General features: G+C 50.0%; 1 protein-coding gene across 17 annotated transcripts in view; it reads right to left on the reverse strand.

The window, feature by feature from the left end:
- The window catches only part of Pla2g6 (phospholipase A2 group VI), a 40,176-nt gene extending 17,746 nt beyond the window's left edge, over positions 1-22,430 (reverse strand). For 2 of the 17 annotated variants that reach the window (XM_063263693.1, XM_006241998.5), the window contains exons 1-6: positions 21,176-21,349; positions 11,810-12,059; positions 6,477-6,692; positions 5,411-5,594; positions 1,823-2,010; positions 475-571 (exon numbers count right to left, since the gene is read on the reverse strand). In XM_063263693.1, the coding sequence (XP_063119763.1) occupies positions 475-571; positions 1,823-2,010; positions 5,411-5,594; positions 6,477-6,692; positions 11,810-12,059; positions 21,176-21,188 (948 nt within the window). In that variant the 5' untranslated portion in view covers positions 21,189-21,349. Of the gene's footprint in view, positions 1-474; positions 572-1,822; positions 2,011-5,410; positions 5,595-6,476; positions 6,693-11,809; positions 12,060-13,514; positions 15,718-21,175; positions 21,371-21,450; positions 21,523-21,889 lie in introns of those variants that run through there. The other 15 variants (XM_008765757.4, XM_006241997.5, XM_006242003.1 and 12 more) reach the window with 14 other exon arrangements.
- Between the last annotated feature and the right edge of the window lie 627 nt (positions 22,431-23,057).

The following is a 23,057-nucleotide window of genomic DNA, read 5'->3' on the forward strand; positions in this document are numbered from 1 at the left end:
CAGCATCCCAGCCCTCACATTGTCATACCTCACAGATGTTTCAATGAAGGAAGACATCTGAACAAGCTGGTGCCCCACAGGGGTAGAGGTCTTACCCTCTTGTCTGTCATATATAAGTATGACCAGTGTGTCACACTTTTCAGGAGGACAGAGCCACTGAGGGGCTTCAGGAGAAACCTCAGCCTACGTGGCCACCAGGCTCTTTGGGGGCTGCATTGCCCAGTGGCCATATCACTATTGTCACCTTCTTCCTATGAGGCACAATTCTCCACCATCTGAAGCCAGGCAGCAGGACCCCCAGTCACAGAAGAAGTAAAGAAATCAAGGCCACTAGCTACTGAGCAGCAGGACTTCAGTTCTTCCTGGGCTTGTCTGTCCATACACCCTTGTGAGACTTGTCCCCAGGTGCCACTATCTTCCCCCCAGGAGTCTCCTCTGGGCCTGTCCTGCCCCTCAGCTGCTGGCTCTGCCTACCTCAGCGTTCTTGGCCCAGTGGAGCGGGCTGGCTCCATAGCGAGGATCCTTGCTGTGGATCTGGTTACTGTCCATGCTGATAATCATTTCAGCACACCTGAGGAGAGGCAGGGCAGGACAGTGAGGGGACACTGCACTAGCCATGGCTTGGGGCTTGTCCTACTGATTAGGGAGGTTACAATACAACCAGCTGGCCTGACATAGACTTTTTAGATTGCACGTGTGTGTGTGTGTGTGTGTGTGTGTGTGTGTGTTACACACACACACACACACGGTAAATATAACTAAACAAATTATATTAAAGTAAAAAACGACAAATCAAATGAGAACAAAATAAGAAGTCAACCTATATGCTGGGGTAAAAATCAAAAACTAAGGTCAAGTGTGACTGGCATTGTGTTTGTAATCCCAACATTGAGGATGCTGAGACAGCAGGATTTCAATTTTAGGTCGGCCTAGAGTACATAGCACAAGCCTCTCTCAAAAAGAGTGAGGTAGGAATGGAGGGGTTGGTTTCCTGGCCCTGGGAACTTCACTTTATAGATTCAAATAGCTATTTCTCCAAAGAAGACAAAAGTGGCCACTGGGTCTCGGACAAGCTGTTCAACCTCGTAACCAACAGGGAAATGCAGACCCAAACCTCTGAGATCCCATCTCCAACTGTGAGAGCAGACATGGTGCTGGGAAAGAGATGCGCCCCAACACTGCAGTCTGCAGTACGAGAGGGCTGAAGGCAGGCAGGGCTCCTCTCATTCACCCCTCAAGGCCAGTGCTTAGCACAGAGCCAGCGTGAGAACCAAGTGACCCATTCCTTTACTCACTCCAGACCGTCCTGCTGGGCAGCAATCTGCAGTATTTTACCTCTTTGATTCTCTTCCAACACAAATGGAGAACTCCCTGGGCCCTGAGAACTCACGGCAGAGTAGAGAATAGTCCTGGACTCCCTAAGACAGAGCCTGGTACCCACCTCCTGTGGGCTGTCAGCTGGGAAGAAGCAATGTGCTAGACACATGGGGTCTTGGGCCACCATGGCATCCCTGGCCCTTAGCACGCATGGCGGCTGAGTACTGCAGACCTGCCAAGCCTCAACTCTGCATCAGACTTGAGAACTGGCACATAAGAGTAGGGGCACAAAGGCTCATGGTCAGAAACGTGGGTGCTTTAGTGCAAAACACTAAAGGTCTGTTCTTTGCACAGTGTTTGTGGACTTGGGTGTGAAGCCATCACAAGAGTATCAGGAGCTTTCTTCAGACCAATGCCCTTGGCCAGTTACCTGAGGAGGCTTGAGGAACCAGGGCCTAGTCCCTGGCCCTGCAGGGTGCTGGGGGTCATGTGTGGTGAGGCTTACCCCTTCTGGGAAAACTTCATGGCTGTGTGGATGGGGAAGCCACCGGGCCCCATGATGTTGCAGCGGGCATTGCAGAGCAGCAGGACACGCACCATCTCCTGCTTCCCCATCTGGCAGGCCAGGTGCAGCGGCGTCAGCCCTTGGTTGTTCACCTGGTTCAGGCCGGCTGAGGCATTCTTTCCTAGGAGCTGACAGGACAACACGGGTAAGCACCTGCCTCGCTTCTCTAACCTCCAGGGGACATCTTCCTCTGGACGCCAAAAGGGAATAACACTTGCCTGTGAGCATAGGGGAACAAAAGAAAGATTGTAAGAAAGCCTGACCAGTGAGGTCAGTGTGTGGGTGTGGAGCTGGCCTAACTGTGGCTCAAATGAACACTTCTGAGAGATCTTCACCCAGGCACACACCTGCAATGGTGGTACTGGGGAGGCTGAGGCAGAAGGTTCAGAGTTCAGAGCTAGTCTAGACTACACAGCAAATTCCAGGCCAGCCTAAGCTACATGAGGCCCTGTATAAGAACAACAAAAAAAGCCTTAGGTTTTCTAGATGGAGTGTTTCTTGCTACCCACCAGTGTCCTGTCCTCGTTAGTTCTGTCAATTGACATAGCATAGAATCCTGTGGGAAGAGAAGCCTCAGCTGAGGATGGTGTGGTCATGCTAGCCTGGGGGCATGTCTGTGAGGGACTGTCTTGGTTACTAATTGATGCAGGATAGCCACGCCCACGGTGGGAGGTACCATCTCTAGGTAGGTGAACTTACACCTAGCTAAGCCAAGCCTGAGGAGCAAAAGAGCAAGCCAGAGAGCAGCAGTCCTTTAAGATTTCTACCTCAGTTCTTGGTGAGTTCCAGCCCTGACTTTCCTCAACGACAGATTGTGATCTAGAAATGTAGATCGTCTAAGTTCTTTCTCCCCTCAGTTGCTGTTGGTTAGAGTGTTTTATTGCAGCAACAGAAAAAGAATGGGAGCACTGTCAGTCCTGCAGAGTATCTTTCTGTATGCAGGGATTATATTTTCAATAGAAGGACTGAACAGGGCCCAGTGGCACACGTGAGTTTCTGAGTCCAGTTCCTGTACTTTCCTTCCTGCCTATCCAAACCCTAGGTCCTTGTGTCTTTTGTATGAAATGGTTATTTTGCAAAGAGCCCACACAAACCCTCTGATGCACTCTGTTAATGGGACCTGCTGTCTCCCAGGTTGGACGTGAACTGCCTTGCATCCTAGGTAGCTGGGATGACATTCTGCATGCCTCACCGTGGCTGCAATCATCTCTAGATGACCTCTAACACCCAATGTAATGCAAACACTAGATCAACAGTAACGAGGGAAGTTTGTCTATACACAGATATAACTTCCCTATAGGTACTAAACTCCCCCCACAGGCACCAAGAGAGCCACTGCACTAGCAAGAAGTTGAAAGGCTTCTGTCCATTCACTTAGGCTCACTGACAGCTCACTGGGTATAGCCGTGACTTGAGGAAGGCTGTGACCCAGCAGTGGAGAAGGGGCCTGCCAACATGGGGGAGCCTAGGTCAGCCCACCCCGGGCCCAGCTTGGTGGCCCTCAGTGGCCACATTTCTTCCCTCTACTGAACCTCAGTTTCTTGTGTGAAGAAAAGACAGCAGTGCTCTGACCCAGGGGAGCATTCTGAGAATTGACTAGAATACAACCACTTAGTGCAGGCACAAGCCAGCATAGTCAGAGGATGGGTGTGATACATGACCACTGGTCAGGAATACCCTCCTCCTCCAGGCAGCACTAGACTGCTCGGCACTGGACAGAGATCTGTTTTCTAGGACAACCCTGATGCTAAGCAGAGAGGAGAGAAGGAGCAGGTCAACTATCTCACTCTGGATAATGAAGCACAAGCTGAGGGTGTCTTTCCCTTCTACGGTGGCTTTTCAACAGCATCTCTCCATCTACTCAACCATAATCTAAAAACACCTTCTGGGGCTGGAGAGATGGCTCAGTGCGGAAGTGCACTGGTGGCTCTTCCAGAGGGCAGAGGTTTGAATCCCAGCACGCTCACATGGCTTACAAGCAGCTGCTCCACTCCAGCCCCGGGAGATTGGTCACCCTCTTCTGGCCTCTGAGGGCACTGCACATATGGTATGCACAGGCATAAATGCAAACAAAACACTGCCCCCACACGAATACATTTGAAAAAATTAAAATGCTTTCTATCCTAGTACCGAGTGTGAAGTGGAAACCTCTGGTTTCCTTGGAAAGTCAGTTATGTCAAATAATGTTTGGCTGGGGATGCAGGTGAAAGGATGTTTTGCTAAAGCAAACGCATGAAAGGACACATGATGTTAAGAAGGAATATGTATGGCCCAACAGACAGTGGATGGTGCTGGCTGGTATTGGTCCACCTTGTCATTCTTTACTGGTCATCGCTTGTAGTGACTTCATAGAAAAAAATGAACCAAAACCTCTGGTGGTATTCTGGCTGTTTCTTGACACTTCTGCAGACTTGGGCTGACTGGCAGAGTGAAGTGGAAGTTTCTGGATATGTCAGCTCATACAGACACACATGGAGTTTTTCTGAGGCAAGGCCTTGGAGGACACATGATGTTTGGAGGAGTATAAATAGGACAGTGACCATGGGCTTGCATAGCTAGCTTTGCAACACTTCATTGATCGTGTGTCTTTGTCGTCGCTGATCTTCAGTTGAGAGAGGTACGACAGAGAACTCCTGGAGTCCCTGCTTGTCCTGGTCACTCCTGCTGACTTGTGCCAATGTTTGTGCTAGGTCGTGCCACCGCTACTGACTCATGTTTGCTACCCTGACACTACTGACCTGGACTGCTGGTGTCCTGACAACTAGAGACTCAAATCGCCCAACAAACTACTTCTGAACAGCACACAGCTGAGCCTCCTGGCTCCCTCTGATCTACCTACTGCTGCTGATTCATGAGTGGTGTTTGCGAGTGGACTGAGCCGCTGCTGCTGTCCCTGCCGCCGCTGCCACGACTGCTGCCGCTGCGATTCATGTGAACTGAATGAACAGCTGATATCCTGACAGTACAGATTGGACTTGGTCCAAAGAACTATTTCTAAACAAGTGCACTTCTCCTATATCCTAATAACCTTTCTTTTCCAGTCCCTCTGGTGGGTGGTGGGCTAGAAGGGAGGTTAAAGCATTTACGAACCCTTATTAAAGCAGGCTTTGGAACACTGAAGCCTATAGGAGTGCCTCTGGCACAAACCCCTACACCAGCTGGGGCAATCTGAGTGCCCACAAATTAGGTCAAGTCTCACTGCACCATAAGCCCTCCAGGCAGGGGCTGACCTGATGCACCCAGCCCAGGGGCTAGCTCTGGGTAGCTGCTGAGCTCCATGCCTGACTAGAATTTCTGTGGAGGTCAACTCACTGAGTTGGAGAACTTCTGTAGCCAAATACACATCTCCCTCCAACTGTCGCAGGGTGGGGGATGGAGTTGTGGGGTGACAAAGGAATTTAGGCTCAGGAATCGAGGATGGATGAGGGAGAAGACCCAGAAAGACTCATGAACTTGAGGTCCCAAGTCTAGGTTCCAGCACAAGGAGGTGCTTGGTTGCTCAGTCCCCGGCCAGCACCCAACACTCACCTGTAGCACCTGGGGATTGTCCCCTTGCACAGCATAATGGAAGGCGGTCTCTCCTTTGTTGTCAGTGACATCCATCTGGGCGTGGCAGTACTGTACCAACTCCACCAGAATCTCACTGTCACCCTTGCGGCAGGCCAGATGTAGTGGGGTACAGCCCTCCTCATTCTCTGTGCTGTTGGCGCAGCTGTTGAAGGGTGGGGGGGCAGTGAAAGGTAAGTGACAGGCAGGGGACCAAAGGCAGGGATGCAGAGAAGCCAGAGTGCAGGGGCAGAGTACGTGTCTGCAGGTTCTGGCATGATTCAATTCAGGCTGCAGGGCATTCTAACCACCTATGGGGAGATGTACCCTAGGGCCATGCCAGCATGAGGGGACAAGAGGATGACAATACGTGACACAGAGAAAAGGCACAAAGGACAGAAACTTCAGTGTTGTGAGCAATGCACTGAACTTCTGTGCTTCAGATTATGAGATGGGACACCTTGGTCAGATCTGGCTCACAGGTTGTTTTTGTCTTTTTAAATAAGGTCTTGTTCTGTAGACTCACTGATCTGCCCACCTCTGCCTCCCAAGTGCTGGGACTAAAGGCATGAGCCACCATGCCCAGCTTGGCGAGGTGAGCTAGAGTCCAGGGACTGAGCAGAGGAGTATGGAGCAGTCAGCCAGTGACTTGCAAACACAGCCATGGTGACCTCTTTGGGGAATTTGCTGATACAGCATTGGGTGGATGGATATAAAAGAGTTCAGAAAAGCTACCAGAAAAACAGCAGAGCTTGGGAAGGAGCTTATGACTGAGCCCCTCGTCAGCCCTCTCCTCTGAATAGCCTCTCTCTGAGATGACTGAGTAGTTAAAAGAATGCACTTCCTTCTGATTTCAGTTCTCAGGTTATTAAGCCATTGCCATGCTTTCCGTTTCTCACCAGGCCATGGGAAGAACAAGGGCCAGGTGTGGGGACTCCGGTCCAGCATGCAGCATGTGTGCTCCACAGGGCTGACCGACAGCCAGCACCACACCCAGCGGCCTCGGCCCTGGCCCCCATGCAGCATGCACACTCACCCGACTGCTCACCTGATGATGCGGCTGTGATGGAAACACTCCCGAATGCCAAGTTCCACGGCCAGGTGCGTCACTGTCCAGCTGGGGTGGTTCCGAATGAGGTCCGTCAGGTGCTGCAGCACCTCCACATGCAGGACCTGCACAGAGCTCTCATAGAACGGTGGCAGCTGGGAGGAATACTGCTGGAAGTTCACCAGGGCGTCTGCCTCTGACTCCAGTTGGAAGAGTCTGCCACCAGGAGAGAGGCCACTCAGGTGAGTCATGGAGGACAGAACCTGGGTCAGCTCAGAGGCAGTGCCTAGCATAACCAGACAGCATCTCCCAAACGGGCTACCCTCTGCCTGAGGCTGCAGGCTGATCCCCTTGTTCCAATACCACCCTCAAAAATGGGGCTCATGGGGCTGGAGAGATGGCTCAGTGGTTTAGAGTACTGACTGCTCTTCCAGAGGTCCAGAGTTCAAATCCCAGCAGCCACATGGTGGCTCACAAACATCTGTAATGAGAGCTGATGCCTTCTTCTGGTGTGTCTGAGAACAGCTACAGTGTACTTATATATAATAAATGAATCTTTTAAAAAAAATGGAGTTCACTTTGGACTTACTTGTGCTTGAGATGTTTCATCTGGTGATTTTATATCTTATTTAATGAAAGCTATGGACATGAAAGCCACATCATAGTCCCTCCTAATTTGATTGTCACATCCAGGAGCCTCACTTTCAAACTCTGGCTCTTTGTATATGGTCAGAATTGAATAAGTGTATTTAGCCCAGATGGCCAGCTATAGAATACTGTGGGTTACAGCTCAGCTATCTATGCAGTGACTATTACACAGCCATCAAAGTAGTTTAAAGGGATAGGGACGGGCTGGCAAAATGACCCAATGGCTAACGGTATCAGCTGCCACCTGAGTTCAATCCCAAGGACCCACATAGAAGAAAGGAGCTGACTCCCCAAGGTGCTCTCTGATCTCTTCTCTACACTAGGGCATGGGCACATACAAAATAAGTAAAACATAATGAATTTTTAAAAAAGAGGGAGATGTTTATTTTGTAACGTGGAAAAAGCAGGATATAAATAATATATAACCCAAAGTGATTTCAGCTATGCACAACAGGCAGTGAGGGGATGTACCAAAATTTGTACAGAAGGAGAATAAACCTAACAATACTATCCACTTCTCTTCTTTCTAAACGTCTCAGTGAGCACATGCACTCTTCTCCTAGTCAGAAAACAAAGTCTGTTTATCTCAAAAGAGTTGGGTTGGAGTCCAGTTGCTAAGAAACTGCTGTGTGACTTTGGTAAGCCTCTCCCCATCTCTGAGCCTCCTGTGAAACTTGAGACAAAGACTGAGGGCACTAAGGGGTGGTAGGAATTCACGAAGCCAGACACACACTGTGGCCTGCAGTCCTCATCATGACTCTCAACCATCTGGGCTTTGTTGCGCACCTATAGAGGTGCAGAAGCTGCTGCCCCTGGTCCAGACAGGGCTGAGAGAAGGCTGGTCCGCTGCAGCCAGCCTGTCCATGCCGGACAAGGTTTTCACCAGAGCAACTGGAGGAACAAACCCAGTGTGGACGCCCTGCTCTTCAGAGTGTCTGTTCCTACGGGGAGGGCAGCGACAGGGAGTCCTTAGAAGAGTAGGAGGCAATAAATGCTATGAAGACACCAGCAGCAGCACAGAGCATGGGGAGAGGAAAACTGGGCCTCAGCCCTGGTACGTTTGGCTTTTTCTCCTCCTGTCCATCAGATGCTGCTGGTGCGGCACCACACGGCACAGCACGAAAGCAGGAGTGAGCTGGGCGCTCACGTTTGGCTACTCCCTTATGTGTTCTATTTAGAATGGCATCTGTCATGGAAGAGGGTACAAAGTTCAGTGTCATCGTAAGCTACAAGACAAGCATGAGGCCAGCCTGGGGTACATGAGACACCGTCTTTAAAAAGCTCAAGTCAAGGCTCTATAGTCTATAGACCAGACAGTGTTGAAGAGAAAACTAGCAAACGGGAAGAGAAGTTTGCAGGAAATAGGCAGAATCAAGTGTGCAGAGACAATTAAAAAGGGGAAATACAGGAAGGCGAGGAAGAAGCATAAACCATCAGGAGGGCACCAGATGCAGATAGGAAAAAACTAGATGGATGTCTTCTTTGAAAGGTTAATGTCGGGGCTGGGGATTTAGCTCAGTGGTAGAGCGCTTACCTAGGAAGCGCAAGGCCCTGGGTTCGGTCCCCAGCTCCGAAAAAAAGAACCAAAAAAAAAAAAAGCCCTAATGTTTTGGGGTTGGGGATTTAGCTCAGTGGTAGAGCACTTGCCTAGGAAGCGCAAGGCCCTGGGTTCGGTCCCCAGCTCCGAAAAAAAGAACCAAAAAAAAAAAAAAAAAAGAAAGGTTAATGTCTACAAACTTTCCAAAATGAGTTTTCAAAAAAGTTCTCCTGGGCCTCCTCTGGGTCTATCTCCCTATAAAACCCCCAAAAACTTAAGTGCCAAAGCTGGGTGTGATGGCACATGCCAATAATCCCAGCATTCTGAAGGCCGATGCAGGGGATTGCTGTGAGTGTAAGACCAGAACAGACCTCATAGTAAGGTTCACGGCAACAGTCTGAGAGTCTGCCTCAGAAAATAAGGTAAAGTAAAAATAAGGCAGGCAAGATGGCTCAGTGGGTAAAGGTGCTTGCTGCCAAGGCTGAGGATCCGAGTTTGATCCCCAGAACTCACACAGTTGAAGGAAGGAAGTGATTCCAGAAAATTGTCTTCCTATGCACACACAAATCTTTTTTGGAAAAACATTTTCTTATTTTATTTATTTGTAAGTGTACATGTGCAAATGTGGATAGCAGGGATTGAACTCACATTGTCAGGCTTGGTGGAAAGGGCCTTTGCCTACTGAGTCATCTCACTGGCCCATAAATAAACCTTAAAAAAACAAAGTCCCAATCCACACCTACTATCAGGTGTAGACTATAAAGCAGGGTCCCAAGCCACCAGGATCAGCTTGCTCTGCTCTGTGACCTGACTGTCTACATGCTTTATCATTACAACAAGCAGACGCAGAGCTGTCCCACTGTCTTCACAGAGGCCTGAAGACACTGGAAGATTCTACATTTCTCTCAGGACCTGGCTAGCATGCCACTGGGAGCTGGAGCCATGGTTGAGGACTCTGGGCCCTTGATGAACTCACAGCCAAGCGCTAGCACCAAGTGGCCAGGCTAAGAGACTTCCGAAGAGAGAAGTGCAGTCCAGTCAGGCCAGCAGGTGCCCCACAGAGAAGTGAGCCCTTGACGCTGAGCTCTGCTCAGCTCACAGACTTTTAGGCTAAATGAATCAGTGCTGTCTTAGGTCACTAAGCTCTGGGTGCTTTGTTACAGTAACTGGCAGTGAGGCACAGGAGAGCAGAAACTGATGTGTGCACAGATGCAAGGAAGTGCTCAACATGGTGGGGGGTAACCACAGTGTGACAGCTGCTTGTCACACAGAAGCCAAGAGTAACACAATGACAGAGAAGAAAGAACATGAATCTGAGGGAAACTTCTGCCCAGTGAACTCAAAAACAAAGGACGATCCAAGGAAGATGGAGAGAAAAGCCTTTAAGAGCTCTTGGTGCTCTGGAAGAAGACCAGAGTTCAGTTCCCAGCACCCACCCATGTAGGGTACATCATAAATGCCTGTAACTCCAGCTCTCGGGGAATCTGACACCATCTTCTGGCCTCTGCAGGCATGCTTGTGCACACACACATACATGCGTGCACGCGTACACACAAGTGAATATTAAAAAATAACACCCAGGCATGGTGACACACACCTTAAATCCCTGCACTCAGGATATGAGCCAGACGGATCTCTAACTTTGAGACCAGCCCGGTCCATACAGTGAGTTCTAGAACAGCTAAAGCTACACAGTGAGACCCTGTGTCAGAAAAACAAAGCTAAATAAATAAAAAAAAGTAGAGAAGACCACCAAAAATTGCAAAAGCATAGGTAGAAAGGGCTGGACTCATGAACGTGTGTAATATACATTCATAGTTTCTACAGGCATCAGGCATACACATGACCTGTGTGCAGGCAAAATATTCATACGCATACAAAGATAAAAGTAATACTAACATCTTTAACAGGTAACTATGTTAAATGCCTGAGAGATGGGCAGGTACATCACTGAAGAAGATGCCCAAGTGCCTCATCACTGCCGAAAGGGGCTGTACTGTAACCAAGTCAACACGCAGTAAGATTATAGTGGTGCTCCACGAGACACTCAGGGACGGACTCACGCGTTTTGCACTAACAATATAAAGTGTCAGGATATACAGCAACAGAACTCTTACTCACCGTTGGTAGGAACATATGCAATCATTACCTACCAAGGCTGTCATGGCCTTTGATCCACCAGCACTCCTGGGGACAGGACAGACAGGAAGGCACACATACATGCACACAGCAAATACAAGAGAGATTACACGTCCATCAACTAGATAATATGTAACTAAACAGTGACATGCGGTCACGTGCTGCTTGACAACAGGACTGCATTCTGAGAAATGTGTGGTCAAGATGTGAGTGTTGGGCATGGTAGTGTATTAATCCTGGTTCTTGGGAGACAAAGGTAGCAGTTCTGTGAGTTCGAGGCCAGTGTGATCTACAGAGTTAGTTCCAGGACAGCAGGGTACATAATGAGACCATGTCTGAAAAAAAGAAAAGGTTGTGTGAGGAACACAAAGCACTGAACATGGTAGTCAGGCTGAGGCTGAGGCCGAGGTTGCTGTCATTCTCTGGTGAAAGGAGCTCTGGGTACAGCATACAGCATGTTGTTAGCATGTCTGCATGTTCCTTAAAGACACAGACCATGAGTGTCCTCTCACAGGGCCCACTGGCCCCAGGCCCAGAGCTCCTGTGAACAGGTGGATGATGGGATTGTCAGACAGAAGAACAAGCAGAAAGAGAATGGATATAAATCTCAACGTCAGTCAGCCCAGCTCCACCACACCCTCAATATGAAGGCTTGTTTCTGCCATCTCTCCTTCTCCCACTCTGCCTGGCCCTGGAGTTCTGCCCTGACCTTCTAGAACCAAGAAGCCCCATCGTGCCTAGTGCCAGCCCTTACACACCAGCTATCCAAACCCTGACCCCTATACAACAGTCACACCACCCAGTTGAAATCACCCCGGTGGGTCCTTTTCAGCTTCCCCATCCTTCGTCCTTCCTACCCTCTCTAGGCATGAAGCCTCAGGAAATGACCCACGCTCTTCTCCCAGCTCCACCCTCCAGTAATAGGACTTCCAGGCAGAACACCAGGGAAGCCAAGGACGGAGGGAATGAAACAAGGAGTGCAGTGCGTGTCCCACTGACCATTACCTACCGGAAGCCACTCTGTGGGTTCCTAGGGCTGACCAGGACACAGTCCCAGGTACGATTGGAAGCATTCTGCAACAGGATCAGCTGCCCTTCCTCTCGAACACGTTCACTTGAGGCATAGTCAGCCAAGGACACCTCCTTTACCCGGAATGGGTTTGAGAACAAGTTGGTGACACTACTGAGGGTGTTAACGAGGCGTCCAAAGAACTGCATCCTATGTGGGACAGGTAGGCGACCCAGCCTGCCCCTGTGCTCTGGAAGGAAATGAGGCCTCTGGTCAGTTGGATGCAGTCTCCCATACCCACCTCACAGGCGTCCTGCACAGGCACTCTGTCATCACCACGGGCTCTGTGCCCTGATTCTGGACTAGCAAGAACCTGCAAGGGAGAGAACAGCCCCAGTGGAATAGCAGGCCTCATGGAAAGCTCGAGAGCCCTCAGGCCCAGGCCAGGGACCACTCCCTGACCAGGACTGACTGAGGACTAGTGTTGACAGTAGGACAGTGGTCATGAATGTAGTGTTTGCAGCAAAGCCTGGCCAAGTGGACAACTTCTCACCATGCAAGTCAGAGCTGACATTCTGGAGACAGCAGTACTGACCACGAGCAGGCCCACTCCACAAGAAGAGCCCAGGGCCCCTCACTATGACATACCAGAATGCACCATACCATGGGGGGAGGGGAAAGGGAGCAACTGTCTCGCTACACCCTTTTATTGGTTTCAAACAGATCTCTGAAAATGGCCACAGAAATGGGTTCTCGGGATGAAAGGGAACATGTAGGCTGACAGGCCAAGCATGCATTTGGGGACTGGCATGTATAGAGACATATGTGAATGTCTACAGGTACTTGTGGAGCCAGGGTCACCTGCAGGTATCTCAGGTGCTCTCCACCTTGTTTATGGGACAGGATCTCTCAGGGACCTGGAACTTACCAAGTAGACGAGACTGGCTGACCAGCAAGCCCCCAGGCAGTACCCTGTCTGCCTCCCCAGCACTGAGATCCACTGTGCATGCCACCGTGTCCAGCCCTGTACATGGATGTTGGGACAGAACCTCACACCACAATGACTGAGCTACCTCCTTAGCACCCACCCGAGAAAGAGGATTTTTTTTTTTTAATACAGATTAAGTCAGAGTTCCTGCTATAAAAATTGTCTCCCTGAGGGCTGGGGATTTAGCTCAGTGGTAGAGCGCTTGCCTAGCAAGCACAAGGCCCTGGGTTCAGTCCCCAGCTCCGAAAAAAAGAAAAAAAAAAAGAAAAGAAAAAAAAACTGTCTCCCAGGGTTGGGGATTTAGCTCAGTGGTAGAGCACTTGCCTAGCAAGCACAAGGCCCTGGGTTCAGTCCCCAGCTCCGAAAAAACAAAAAAACAAAAAAAAAAAGAAAGAAAAGAAAAAATCCAGTTTAGACTGGAGCCGTAGACTATGTGCTTATGTGTATTGGGGATGGAACCCAGAACTCCACATTCATTAGCCTATAGCCCCAGCCCCAGAGTTAAGAAAACTGTGTTCTCTTGGGTTTCCAGAAAGAACACTGCCTTCCCCAAAGGCCACCCTCTACCTCTGAGTCAGCATGTCACCTGTTGGAGGATAGGTTAGACAGCACAGACAGAGCCCAGGAGTATGGATGCCCCAAGGGACATGGCACCTGCGTGGACACTAGTTCTCAGTCTTGTTCTGCTCTGGCCCAAGGTAGGAAAAGAGGACTAACCTTGGTGATGGAATAGAGACAAGTCAAGAGGCCTTCGGAGTAAGCTAAAAACAGAGCGGGGGTCACCCATGACACCACCTCAGGGTTGCCCTTTCCAGTTTCAGCAGCTGTAGTCTGAAAGCATTCCCAGAGCATTCCAGAAATAAGTTAACTCATTAGTTATAAACATTATGCTTTCCCAAAAACATGGTGAATCTTAAACCAGCCTGCTGGGTCTCATCTGGGTGGATGTGCATGTCTCTTCCTAGGAAGTCCACACCACACACATGGCCTGTTCGTCACCTAGCAGCCTGCTTCATTATCAGATGGTTATGGTGGGTGACCCTTGTGTTACTTAACAATGGCATCAAGGGCTGACACTGTGCTTGTGTAGCACAGACCAGAGTTTGCACACCCTAGCACTGCATTGACAGGCCATGGAGATGGATACCTGGAATCCCAGGACCACTACAGGGGTGGGGTTCAAGGGCATCTTGGTCTGCAAAGTGAGTTCGGGGCTAGCCTGGTACCTGAAAGACAGTACTGTTTTAAATGTTGGTTATCTTTACTTAACTACTTCCCCCATTTTTACAAATAAGAAAACTAAGATTTAGAGAATATGGTTGCATCACTCTGGAAACATCCTAGAGCTTTGGAAGTCATTGCTTTTCTGACAATAGTGAGATATGGTAGGGAAGAATGGAAGTCAAGTCTTCTTTAACACAGGCATAGCCAAGTATGGTAGCCACACCTGGAATACCAGACTCAAGAGGCAAATAAAGGGGGCCAGCCCAGGCTATATGGCAAGTTCAGGCCAGTTTTGACTGAGTGAGACCTTGTCCTGACAAGATAGGCAGGGTCGGAGAGATGGCTCAGAAGTTAGGAGCATTGGCTGCCCTTCCAGAGGACCTAGATTTAGTTCCCCAAACCCACACGGCAGCTCATAATCATCCGAATCTCCAGTTCCAGAGGATCCGGTGCCCTCTCCTGACCTCCGCAGATAGCAGGTATTCACGTGGTGTACAGGCACACATGCAGGCAAAATACCCATATACAGAAAAGACAAATAAATGAATCTTAAAAATGGTGAGACATGGGGCTTGATAAGATGATAAGAAAAAAATTACACATTCTTATAGGTGGGACTGAATTCAAACAAACAAACAAACAAACAAAAAACAGTTGCTACTGTGTCAGAAATAGAACAGTGTAGAACAAAAGTCACGGGTTGGGGATTTAGCTCAGTGGTAGAGCACTTGCCTAGCAAGCACAAGGCCCTGGGTTCGATCCCCAGCTCCGAAAAAAAAAGAAAAAAGAAAAAAAAAAGTCACAGCTGGGCATGGTGGTGCAAGCCTTTAACTCCAGCACTCAGGAGACAGACAGGTGGATCTCTGTGAGTTCAAGAATAGCCAGCCTGGTCTACATAGTGAGTTTCACGATAGCCAGGGCTACAAAGAGAGACCCTGTCTCAAAACACAACAACAACAAAACCCAAAGACCACAAAATAGCAGATCCAGAGGGTGAATCCATCTAAACAGACAATACAAGGTTATGATCAAAAATAAGACCACCAGGTAGCAAGGTAGCTTGGCACATTAAAGTGCTTGCAGCCATGCCTGACAACCTTAAGTGATCCTTGAGACTCACAGGAGGTAGGAGAGAGATGACTTATGTTGTCTTCTGGCCTCCACACATGTTCCATAATGCACACAGCACACACACATGCACTGACAATGGTAAAATGTAATATAAATCATACACACTCATTACAGAGTTAATTGGCTTTGGATATCTTTGGGGATCTATCCCATGACCTCACAAACACAAAACAAATACTCTACCAGGCTATATGGCCAGCCTCAGTCAGGATTTTTGGCTGAAAATATAGAAGAGGGTCCTGCCCCTCCTCCCCAGACAGACAAGCGCTCATGTGTGCGCGTGCACGAGTGTGTACACACACACACACACACACACACACACACACACACACACACACACACACACACCTGTTGAGGTTTGGTCTTGCTGTCTACTGTAATGCTAAGTGCTGTCCTGGAGTCTGGGCATAGACCTGTGACCCTGCCCCCAAGCTATTTCTGATTGGTAGACAGAGATGCCAACAGCCAATAGCTAGGCAGAAGAGACATAGGTGGGGTTTAGGATTCCCCTGGCTAGGGGTCAGAGAACCTGGAGGAAGAAGGTGGAGGAAGAAAAGAAGCCTCCGTGGGTTATGTGAGCCATAAAAATGTAGCCCTGAGGGTTGGGGATTTAGCTCAGTGGTAGAGCGCTTGCCTAGCAAGTGCAAGACCCTGGGTTCGCTCCTCAGCTCCGGGGAGGGGGGGGGACGGGGACCAAGGGGATGGGGACCTTGGGGGGGGGGAATGTAGCCCTGAGGGCTGGCCAACTGGAGTTAGGTGCAGCCCAGATGAAACACAGTAACTGATAACTGGGTTATGGATAGGAAAATAGATGCTAACGGCATAGAGGGTAGATATCTGCCCAGCCCTTGTGCTGTTTAAGGCTTATTGTAGACATAAAGGTTGTGTGTGTCTTTTATCTGGGGTAGAAACTCAGCTTGGGATTAAAATTTTCTACAACATACACAAGTGAGTGTGTAATGTTGAAGTGTGTGTGCTGTATGAGGCAGTAGCAGGAATGAGTGCCATGGCCCCTCCATTCTTCCGTCATGTGGGTGTCAAGAATCAAACTCGAGTTGTCAGGCTTGGCATCAAATGCCTTTACCCACTGAGATGTCCTACTGTCCCCCAACATTCTCACAGGGTATGATGGCTCATACTGAGGATCCAGCCCTCGGGAATCTAAAGCAGATGGCCACAGGACTGAGGCCAGTCTAGTCTCACAGTGAGCTCTAGAATACAGTGGACTTGTCTTATGTAACAAAAACCTTTCCTTTCATACCTCAGCAAGTACTGTGTGTGCCATTGGGATATGTGCGTGTGCAGATGCGCGCGCGAGTGTGTGTGTGTGTGTGTGTGTGTGTGTGTGTGTGTGTGTGCACGCATGCATGTGCATGGAGGCCAGAGGTCAACCTCAGCTGCCATTGCCCAGGATTTTGAGATACGGCCTCCTCAGTGGCTCTTAACTAATTAGGTTGTAATTCTAATGCAAGTTCTCTGGACTTCTCCAGCTCCAGAATCATAAGCACAGATCGGCACTGAGGATTGAACTCAGGTCCTCCTGCTTGTGAGATCCACTCTTTACCGACTAAACTATTCTAAGTGACTGTCAGCCTGGGCATGACACCTCCCTCAGCCCTATCCTGGAAGATTTTCCCAAGCTCATATCACTTCTGCACAGCCATCCCTGTGACTTCGAGTAGGAAGAAGCTAAGGGACACAAAGGCAGAGTGACATTCCCAAGGTCACACAGCTGACAGAGATGAGTGCTACACCCCAAGGTGAGCAGCTCTAGAGTCTAAGCTTCTTCAGAAGGCTCCCAAGGTCTCACCTAGTGCCAAGCATGGCTCAGTTCCTCAGTTCAAGATTCTTGTGATGAAAGTTAACTGAGTAAGTATTTCGCACAATCTTCTTTAAAAAAAAAAAAAAAAAGACTGGCAAAAGGGAAAAGGCAGTTACCACATAAGCCTGGAAACCTGAGTTCAATTCCTAGAACCCATGTTAAGGAGGAATGAACCTCTGGCCTCCGCACGCGCACCATAGCATTCTGCCACCCGCCTCCCAACACAAATAAAAAAGTAAATTTAATCCAAAACTGAAAGAGACATAGATAAAAGAAGCATACCAGGATATCTGGAGGAGACGAAGGTCCTAGTTACATGAGTAATACTGTTGCTTTTCTTGATTTTCCAAATGGCACACGAAATTACTATGGTTTTATAGAAAGCAGCTGTAGGCTGAGCCCTGGGCAGTGCAGTTTTATGCAGATTTGCCAGAGGCCAGGCCAGATGCAGAGAAGTGCTCTGGGGAATGGAGGAGGGTGCACCAAGAGCCTCACTGGTTTAGACCCACTTGTCAGTGGGACCAGCAACCTCCCTTAGAGGAAGGTCCTCACCCCAGCACCCTCTGGTAGAGACTGTCCCATCGTTGAACGGCCTGGCTTCTATCCAGCCTCCTGGGGCTAGAGTGATACAGGATGTGATACAGTAACTAAGGAAAAGGCAGTCACCAGCCCACTGTGACACACCAACAGCAGCCATTGTTCTCTTTACGTGGAAGGGGGAAATGAACTCTGTGGACCCACAGGCCACATCCTGGAACAAGGATGGTGGGGCCAGGCAGGAATGCTACAAAGCATCTGTGTGTGCCAATTTCTTGCCATCCTGTCCCTGCCATCTCTGCTGGGTCTTTCCAGTCTAGCTACAGGGCAGAACTTGGGCTAGGAACAAGCTGCCATCAGTTTTCATGTCCCTATAGCATCTGTCTTCTACTGCTGTCAGCTGTCACCACTGCTCCAAACTAGAGCTGGCTCCTTGGTGAGGTCATCTGACACAAATCGCCTGTTTCCAGCCACAGGTGCCATGACTGAAAAGGAACAAGCCCAAACTATCTATGGTGACGGTGCCAGTGATGACCCTTCACTCAGCATAAGGTCGAGATCTGTGGCTTCTCCCCTTATCCCTGTAACCCACTCCCTGTCAGGGACCCAGTGTGCCTCTTTGGTTTGTTTCTGAGAGACAGATGGTGTCTGTGGGCATCTAAGGCTCTCCTGGAAGAACTGAAGACAGGAAGACCAGAGACGAGTATATTCACATTGGTGACAGAGAGATTACATCCAGGGAGGGCCTCAAATGACAAACTACAGGAATACACTCTGGCCACCAAAAAGACAACCAAACAAGAACCTGGGAGGGACCATGGAAGGATCTGCAGTGAGTCCCCGGGAAGGGCTACTTAGGTCCTTGAGGGCCAGGGCTGGGCTCTGCTCAGAGTATACAGTCCCTGGGGAAGGATATTGGAGGGCAGGACACTCTCAAGAAAGACAGAGGCAGCCGAGGGGGATGGAGAGGCCCTCCTGGCACACACAGCAGAGGTCCCAGCTGGAAGGACAGAGGCATGCATGGCCACCATAGGCAATCACTGTCATCTGGACTGGCTGAGGGAGCTCTGCATCCATGTCAGCCTGAAGGGCCTCGGGCAGGTCTCAGGGGTTACTCCTCTCACTCCTTGGGTCACTCTCTGGCAAGGCTGCCAGGCTGCCTTCCCTCCTCACTTTTGGATAGTTTCAGGTAGAAGCTGCTTGGTGGGAGCCATGATCCATCTGGTCCATCCTATGGGACCCAGAATGCCTTCCCTGCTTAGGAGAGCCCTCTGTCCCCCATTCTTCAGTCCACTATCACTCTAAAGGCAAAGTAAGCACTGGACAGGCCCCTCCCTACAAGCTGGCACTCAACACATTTCTTAATGGAGGTGTATGAGTCTAGGTCCTGGTCTACTACCAGAGGAGCTACACATGGCTCCTCTGTGCCTGTCTAGCACACAGACTACAAAATGATTGACAATATCTCCCTATAGAACGACAGTACCTCCCTGCTGAGTCTGTATGCCCTGTGGATCTCCAATACTTCAGAAAGCCCAAACTCTAGAGCACATGTCAGAACTCCCAGAAGAGGTCCAGCCTGCACTCCACTGACCCTGACCCACTCAGGCCCCTGACCCCACTCTTGTCATCCAGTCCCAACAATACCTCCCAGACAGGCGACATATGTGCCTCAGTGTCCCTAGGGGCTCCTGCACCTTCACTCCCTGGCCTGCAGCATCACTCCTACCCCCACTTAACATCTCTTTCATGATAGACAAGGGGCGTGCATTCAAATAAACCTTTCTGGTCTCTCAAGAGCCAATTTGGGGGTCACTTCCTCCAGAAAGCTTTTGTTTTCCCTCAGCCTTTCTCCTTGGCAACCATACTCCATGGGGTCCCTCACAAAGGACCATGACACTGCTCTGATTCCTCAGAGAGCATGGTATCCATTTCCAGCAGCTGTTTGATGTACGTGAACAAATCAATGGACGGATTGGGACAGGTCAGTGAACGTCTGTGAGCCGCCAGCCGGCGTCCCTGAAGCAAGTGGACAGGGAATCCCCTCTCCTGAACATCAGGCTCTCACTCCACAAAGCAAGGCGGGTGAGCCCAGCCTACCGGCTTTCAATCCGAGGACCAGCTGCTCCCCCACCAGGACACCCCTCCTCCAGCATGCTGGGTTTGGGGAGTGCCAGTGGGTGCTGGGCTGGTTGGTTCCTCCTGGGAAAATCAGCTTCACCGCATGGCACCAATATACAAACTCCTTTTTATCATTTTTTTAGTGATAGAGCCGAATCCACCTGACACAGACAACCATGGAGGAAGGAGAAACAGGCCAGAACATCTGAGCCGATCTCAGGTGATGGCTGTAGATCCAGAAGCATGCCCAAAAACACAGAACTGCCCGCTGATTCCTATGGCCTGTCTCAGGATTAGATCACATTACGGGGACGTCACCCTCCTGAGCAGCTGATACCTATCACCATCCACCTCACCCCACCCCACCCTCATGGCTGCAGGCTGAGGACCTGAGGTCCAACCCAAGTACAAGGCCCTGCTGTCACTCTGGACTTCCTGCAGCTTTTATACCTGTTCCGGCTGCTCAGGGGTGCATGCCTCCACCCACCACACTTACTCCTGTACACACACACACATGCAAATGCAGTGTTCAGGCAACTCCTTCCACAGAACCTTAGTGATTACTCTCTACTGGGTGGACACGAAAGCCCTCTTAAGCCACCAAACTCACATTTAACAAGACAAGTAACCCCTAGGGAGGGGAAATGCCCTAGGCACCGAGCCAACAGGAGGAGCCCTTAAATGTCTCATGACTGGTGTCACTGTAGGGCACAGATCCCCTGACTTCTGACGGGGCATAGGAAGAAAGCTAGGGAAAGCATCTGCCGTATGACCAATGGAATTCAGCAAAACGGCACAATGAACGGTGCCTGGCATTTTCCCTTGGCATAGCTATCTAGGGGCCGATCACTGAGCACTGCCACTGCCCTCAGAACTGGAGAGACGGCTAGAAGTTAAGAGCAGTTGATGTTCTTGAAGAGGACCAGGGTTCAATTTCCAGTACCTACACAACAACCCCACACCCTTTTTAACTCCAGGTCTGCGTGAACCCACACCACTCTACCCCCCAACACACATACACACTAGAGATGCCTGGAGTGTACATAGATCCGAGAAAAACATTCATATGTATAAAATAAAAATAATCTTTTCTAGAAAAATAAATTGGGGGCCGTCTACACTGAAAATCTAGCCTCAAACTTATTAGCATGCCCCTGGCAAGGGAGGTCACTGGCCTCCCGTGCTAAGTGGGAATGATAGGTAGGCCCTAGCTACATCAATATTTGCTCAGTGGAAAATGAGTGGAGAGTAAAGGTAACAGAAATAAAAGGGTCTGGTTGTCAGGGTGATTAATAAACACTGAAAACATGAACAAAGGGGACTGCTCTTCCACCTTTCTCGCTCTCTCCCTACCCCCAGCTTCCAGCCCTTTCCATTCTGCCTATGACACAGGATAATAATGACCTGGCAAAACTGGGAGCTTGTACAAGGCCACACTGGTCACCAAGCTTTGTCTTCATCTTCTCATTCACATACTGAGCCTCAAGGCAGCCATTAGGTGTGCACAAAATATGGTCCTATCTGGCACAGTGAGAAAACAGACCTGAAGGGAGCATGGCCTCCAAGCTCCAGAACCAGGAAGGCTGAGTCCAGAACAAAACACTGCACTGGCCCAAGGGTGGAGCTTCAACGACGCCAAACCAAACCAGCCCAATCCTGTCCGGCTGGCAAGAGGGCAGGTGAGGAAACGAACTTTAGAGGAAGGATTGGTATTTGTTTGGGATCATGTGAATAGCCCATTACAATTACAGGCACAGATTCATAAACCCTTGTGCCCTCCCTGTCGCACTCACACCCAATCCCCAGTCACATAGTCACCTGGGTCACAGGCTCCCTGCCACCAGCTTCCAGGTCATCTGTGGGAGCTAGAGGTGAACCCAGGACTGGACGCTAGAAAACACGTGGGAGCAGAAGAAACGCGGAGGCACAAGATAAGCAGAGAGTTAGAAATGGGGGTTGGGGGGTGGGCATAAAGGGAGGGACGCAGGAAACAGGTGGTGTTGGGGGGGAAATCGGGCAATGAGGCAGAAAATCAGGGCCACTCAGAAGCGCAGAGGGAGGAGCTGGGGACAGTGGACCGTCCAGGGTGAAAGTCGGGCAATGATTGGGGGATGGGTTGATTTAGGAAGTTAGGGAAACTGAGGGCGGCAACGGAGAAGAATCCGGTCACCGGATGGGAGTTGGGGACGCCAGGGGATCAAAGGACAGAAGCCGGGAACACTCAAGGAGGCCAGATAAGAGTCAACGGAGGACATGCCTCAGAGTCGCGGACACGAGGGCGGTCCTAAGCAGGGTCCAGGTGACGACATCCAAGACAGGGGTACCCGGAAGGTTTGGCAAAGGCCGTAAGGCCCCGCCCCCCCGCGCCGTCACTCACCTCAGCTTACTCAGCACTTCTCAGCACTCCTAACTTCCGCAAACAAACGCGCCCCGACCACGTGACGACACCACGGCTCTCCACCAATCCACCGAGCCCCTAAGGCAGGCAAAGGCTGTGGCTCGGCCCTCAAGCACTGGCCTCTCACGCGGTCAGCCGCCGCCATCTTCTTCAACTGCCCAATGGAAGCCGCTTCTGTTGCCAGGGGGGCGGTCGGGTTTCCGACTGGAGCCAATCCTGCGTGGCTAATGGCGGCCATGTCTGCATCGGGCGGAAGTTTCTCGTGAGGGCAATTTGGCTGACATGCTGATAAGGGGCAGGAGGCTGGTCCTGTCGCCCTCTGACCTCAAGGAACCCAGGATGGCCTGGACTCTGAACTTTTTGTTTATAAAAACACTGGAAGTTTTGTAAAAAAAAAAAAAAAAAAACTGGAAGATAATAAGAAAGGAAGAAGCCAATAAAGCCACAGGACATAACTGGGAAGAACCTGCTTCGATGTTGCCGATTGCAAATAAAAATATGGAATTAATGGTTAGGTTGAAATAAGACAAAACAAAAAAATTTTATGTTTGCGTGCGTGCGTGCATGCGTGCGTGCGTGTGCATGTGCATGTGCGGTGGGTAGAAGCCAGAGGTCAGCGTTGGGTTTTTCTCTGTAGACTTGGCTGGCCTTGAACTCAGAGATCCACCTGGCTCTGCCCTTGAGTTCTGGAATTAAAGCTATGTGACACAACCTTATTTTTTTTTTGGTTTTTTTTTTTTTTTTCCGGAGCTGGGGACCGAACCCAGGGCCTTGCGCTTCCTAGGTAAGCGCTCTACCACTGAGCTAAATCCCCAGCTCACAACCTTATTTTTTGAGATAGGATCTCTCACTGAACTTGGAGCTCACCCACTGAGCTAGCCTAACTGGCCATGGAACCCCAGGAGTCTTCTTGTTTCCTCTTTCCCAGCTCTCTGGTCATTGTGACAGCTTCACAAGCGCTTTTCCAACTGAGGTATCTACCCAGCACCTAAACAAACCAAGGAGCAAGTGATAAAATTGCATTTGT

The sequence above is a fragment of the Rattus norvegicus genome, chromosome 7, assembly GCF_036323735.1.
Source record: "Rattus norvegicus strain BN/NHsdMcwi chromosome 7, GRCr8, whole genome shotgun sequence".
NCBI lineage: Eukaryota > Metazoa > Chordata > Mammalia > Rodentia > Muridae > Rattus > Rattus norvegicus.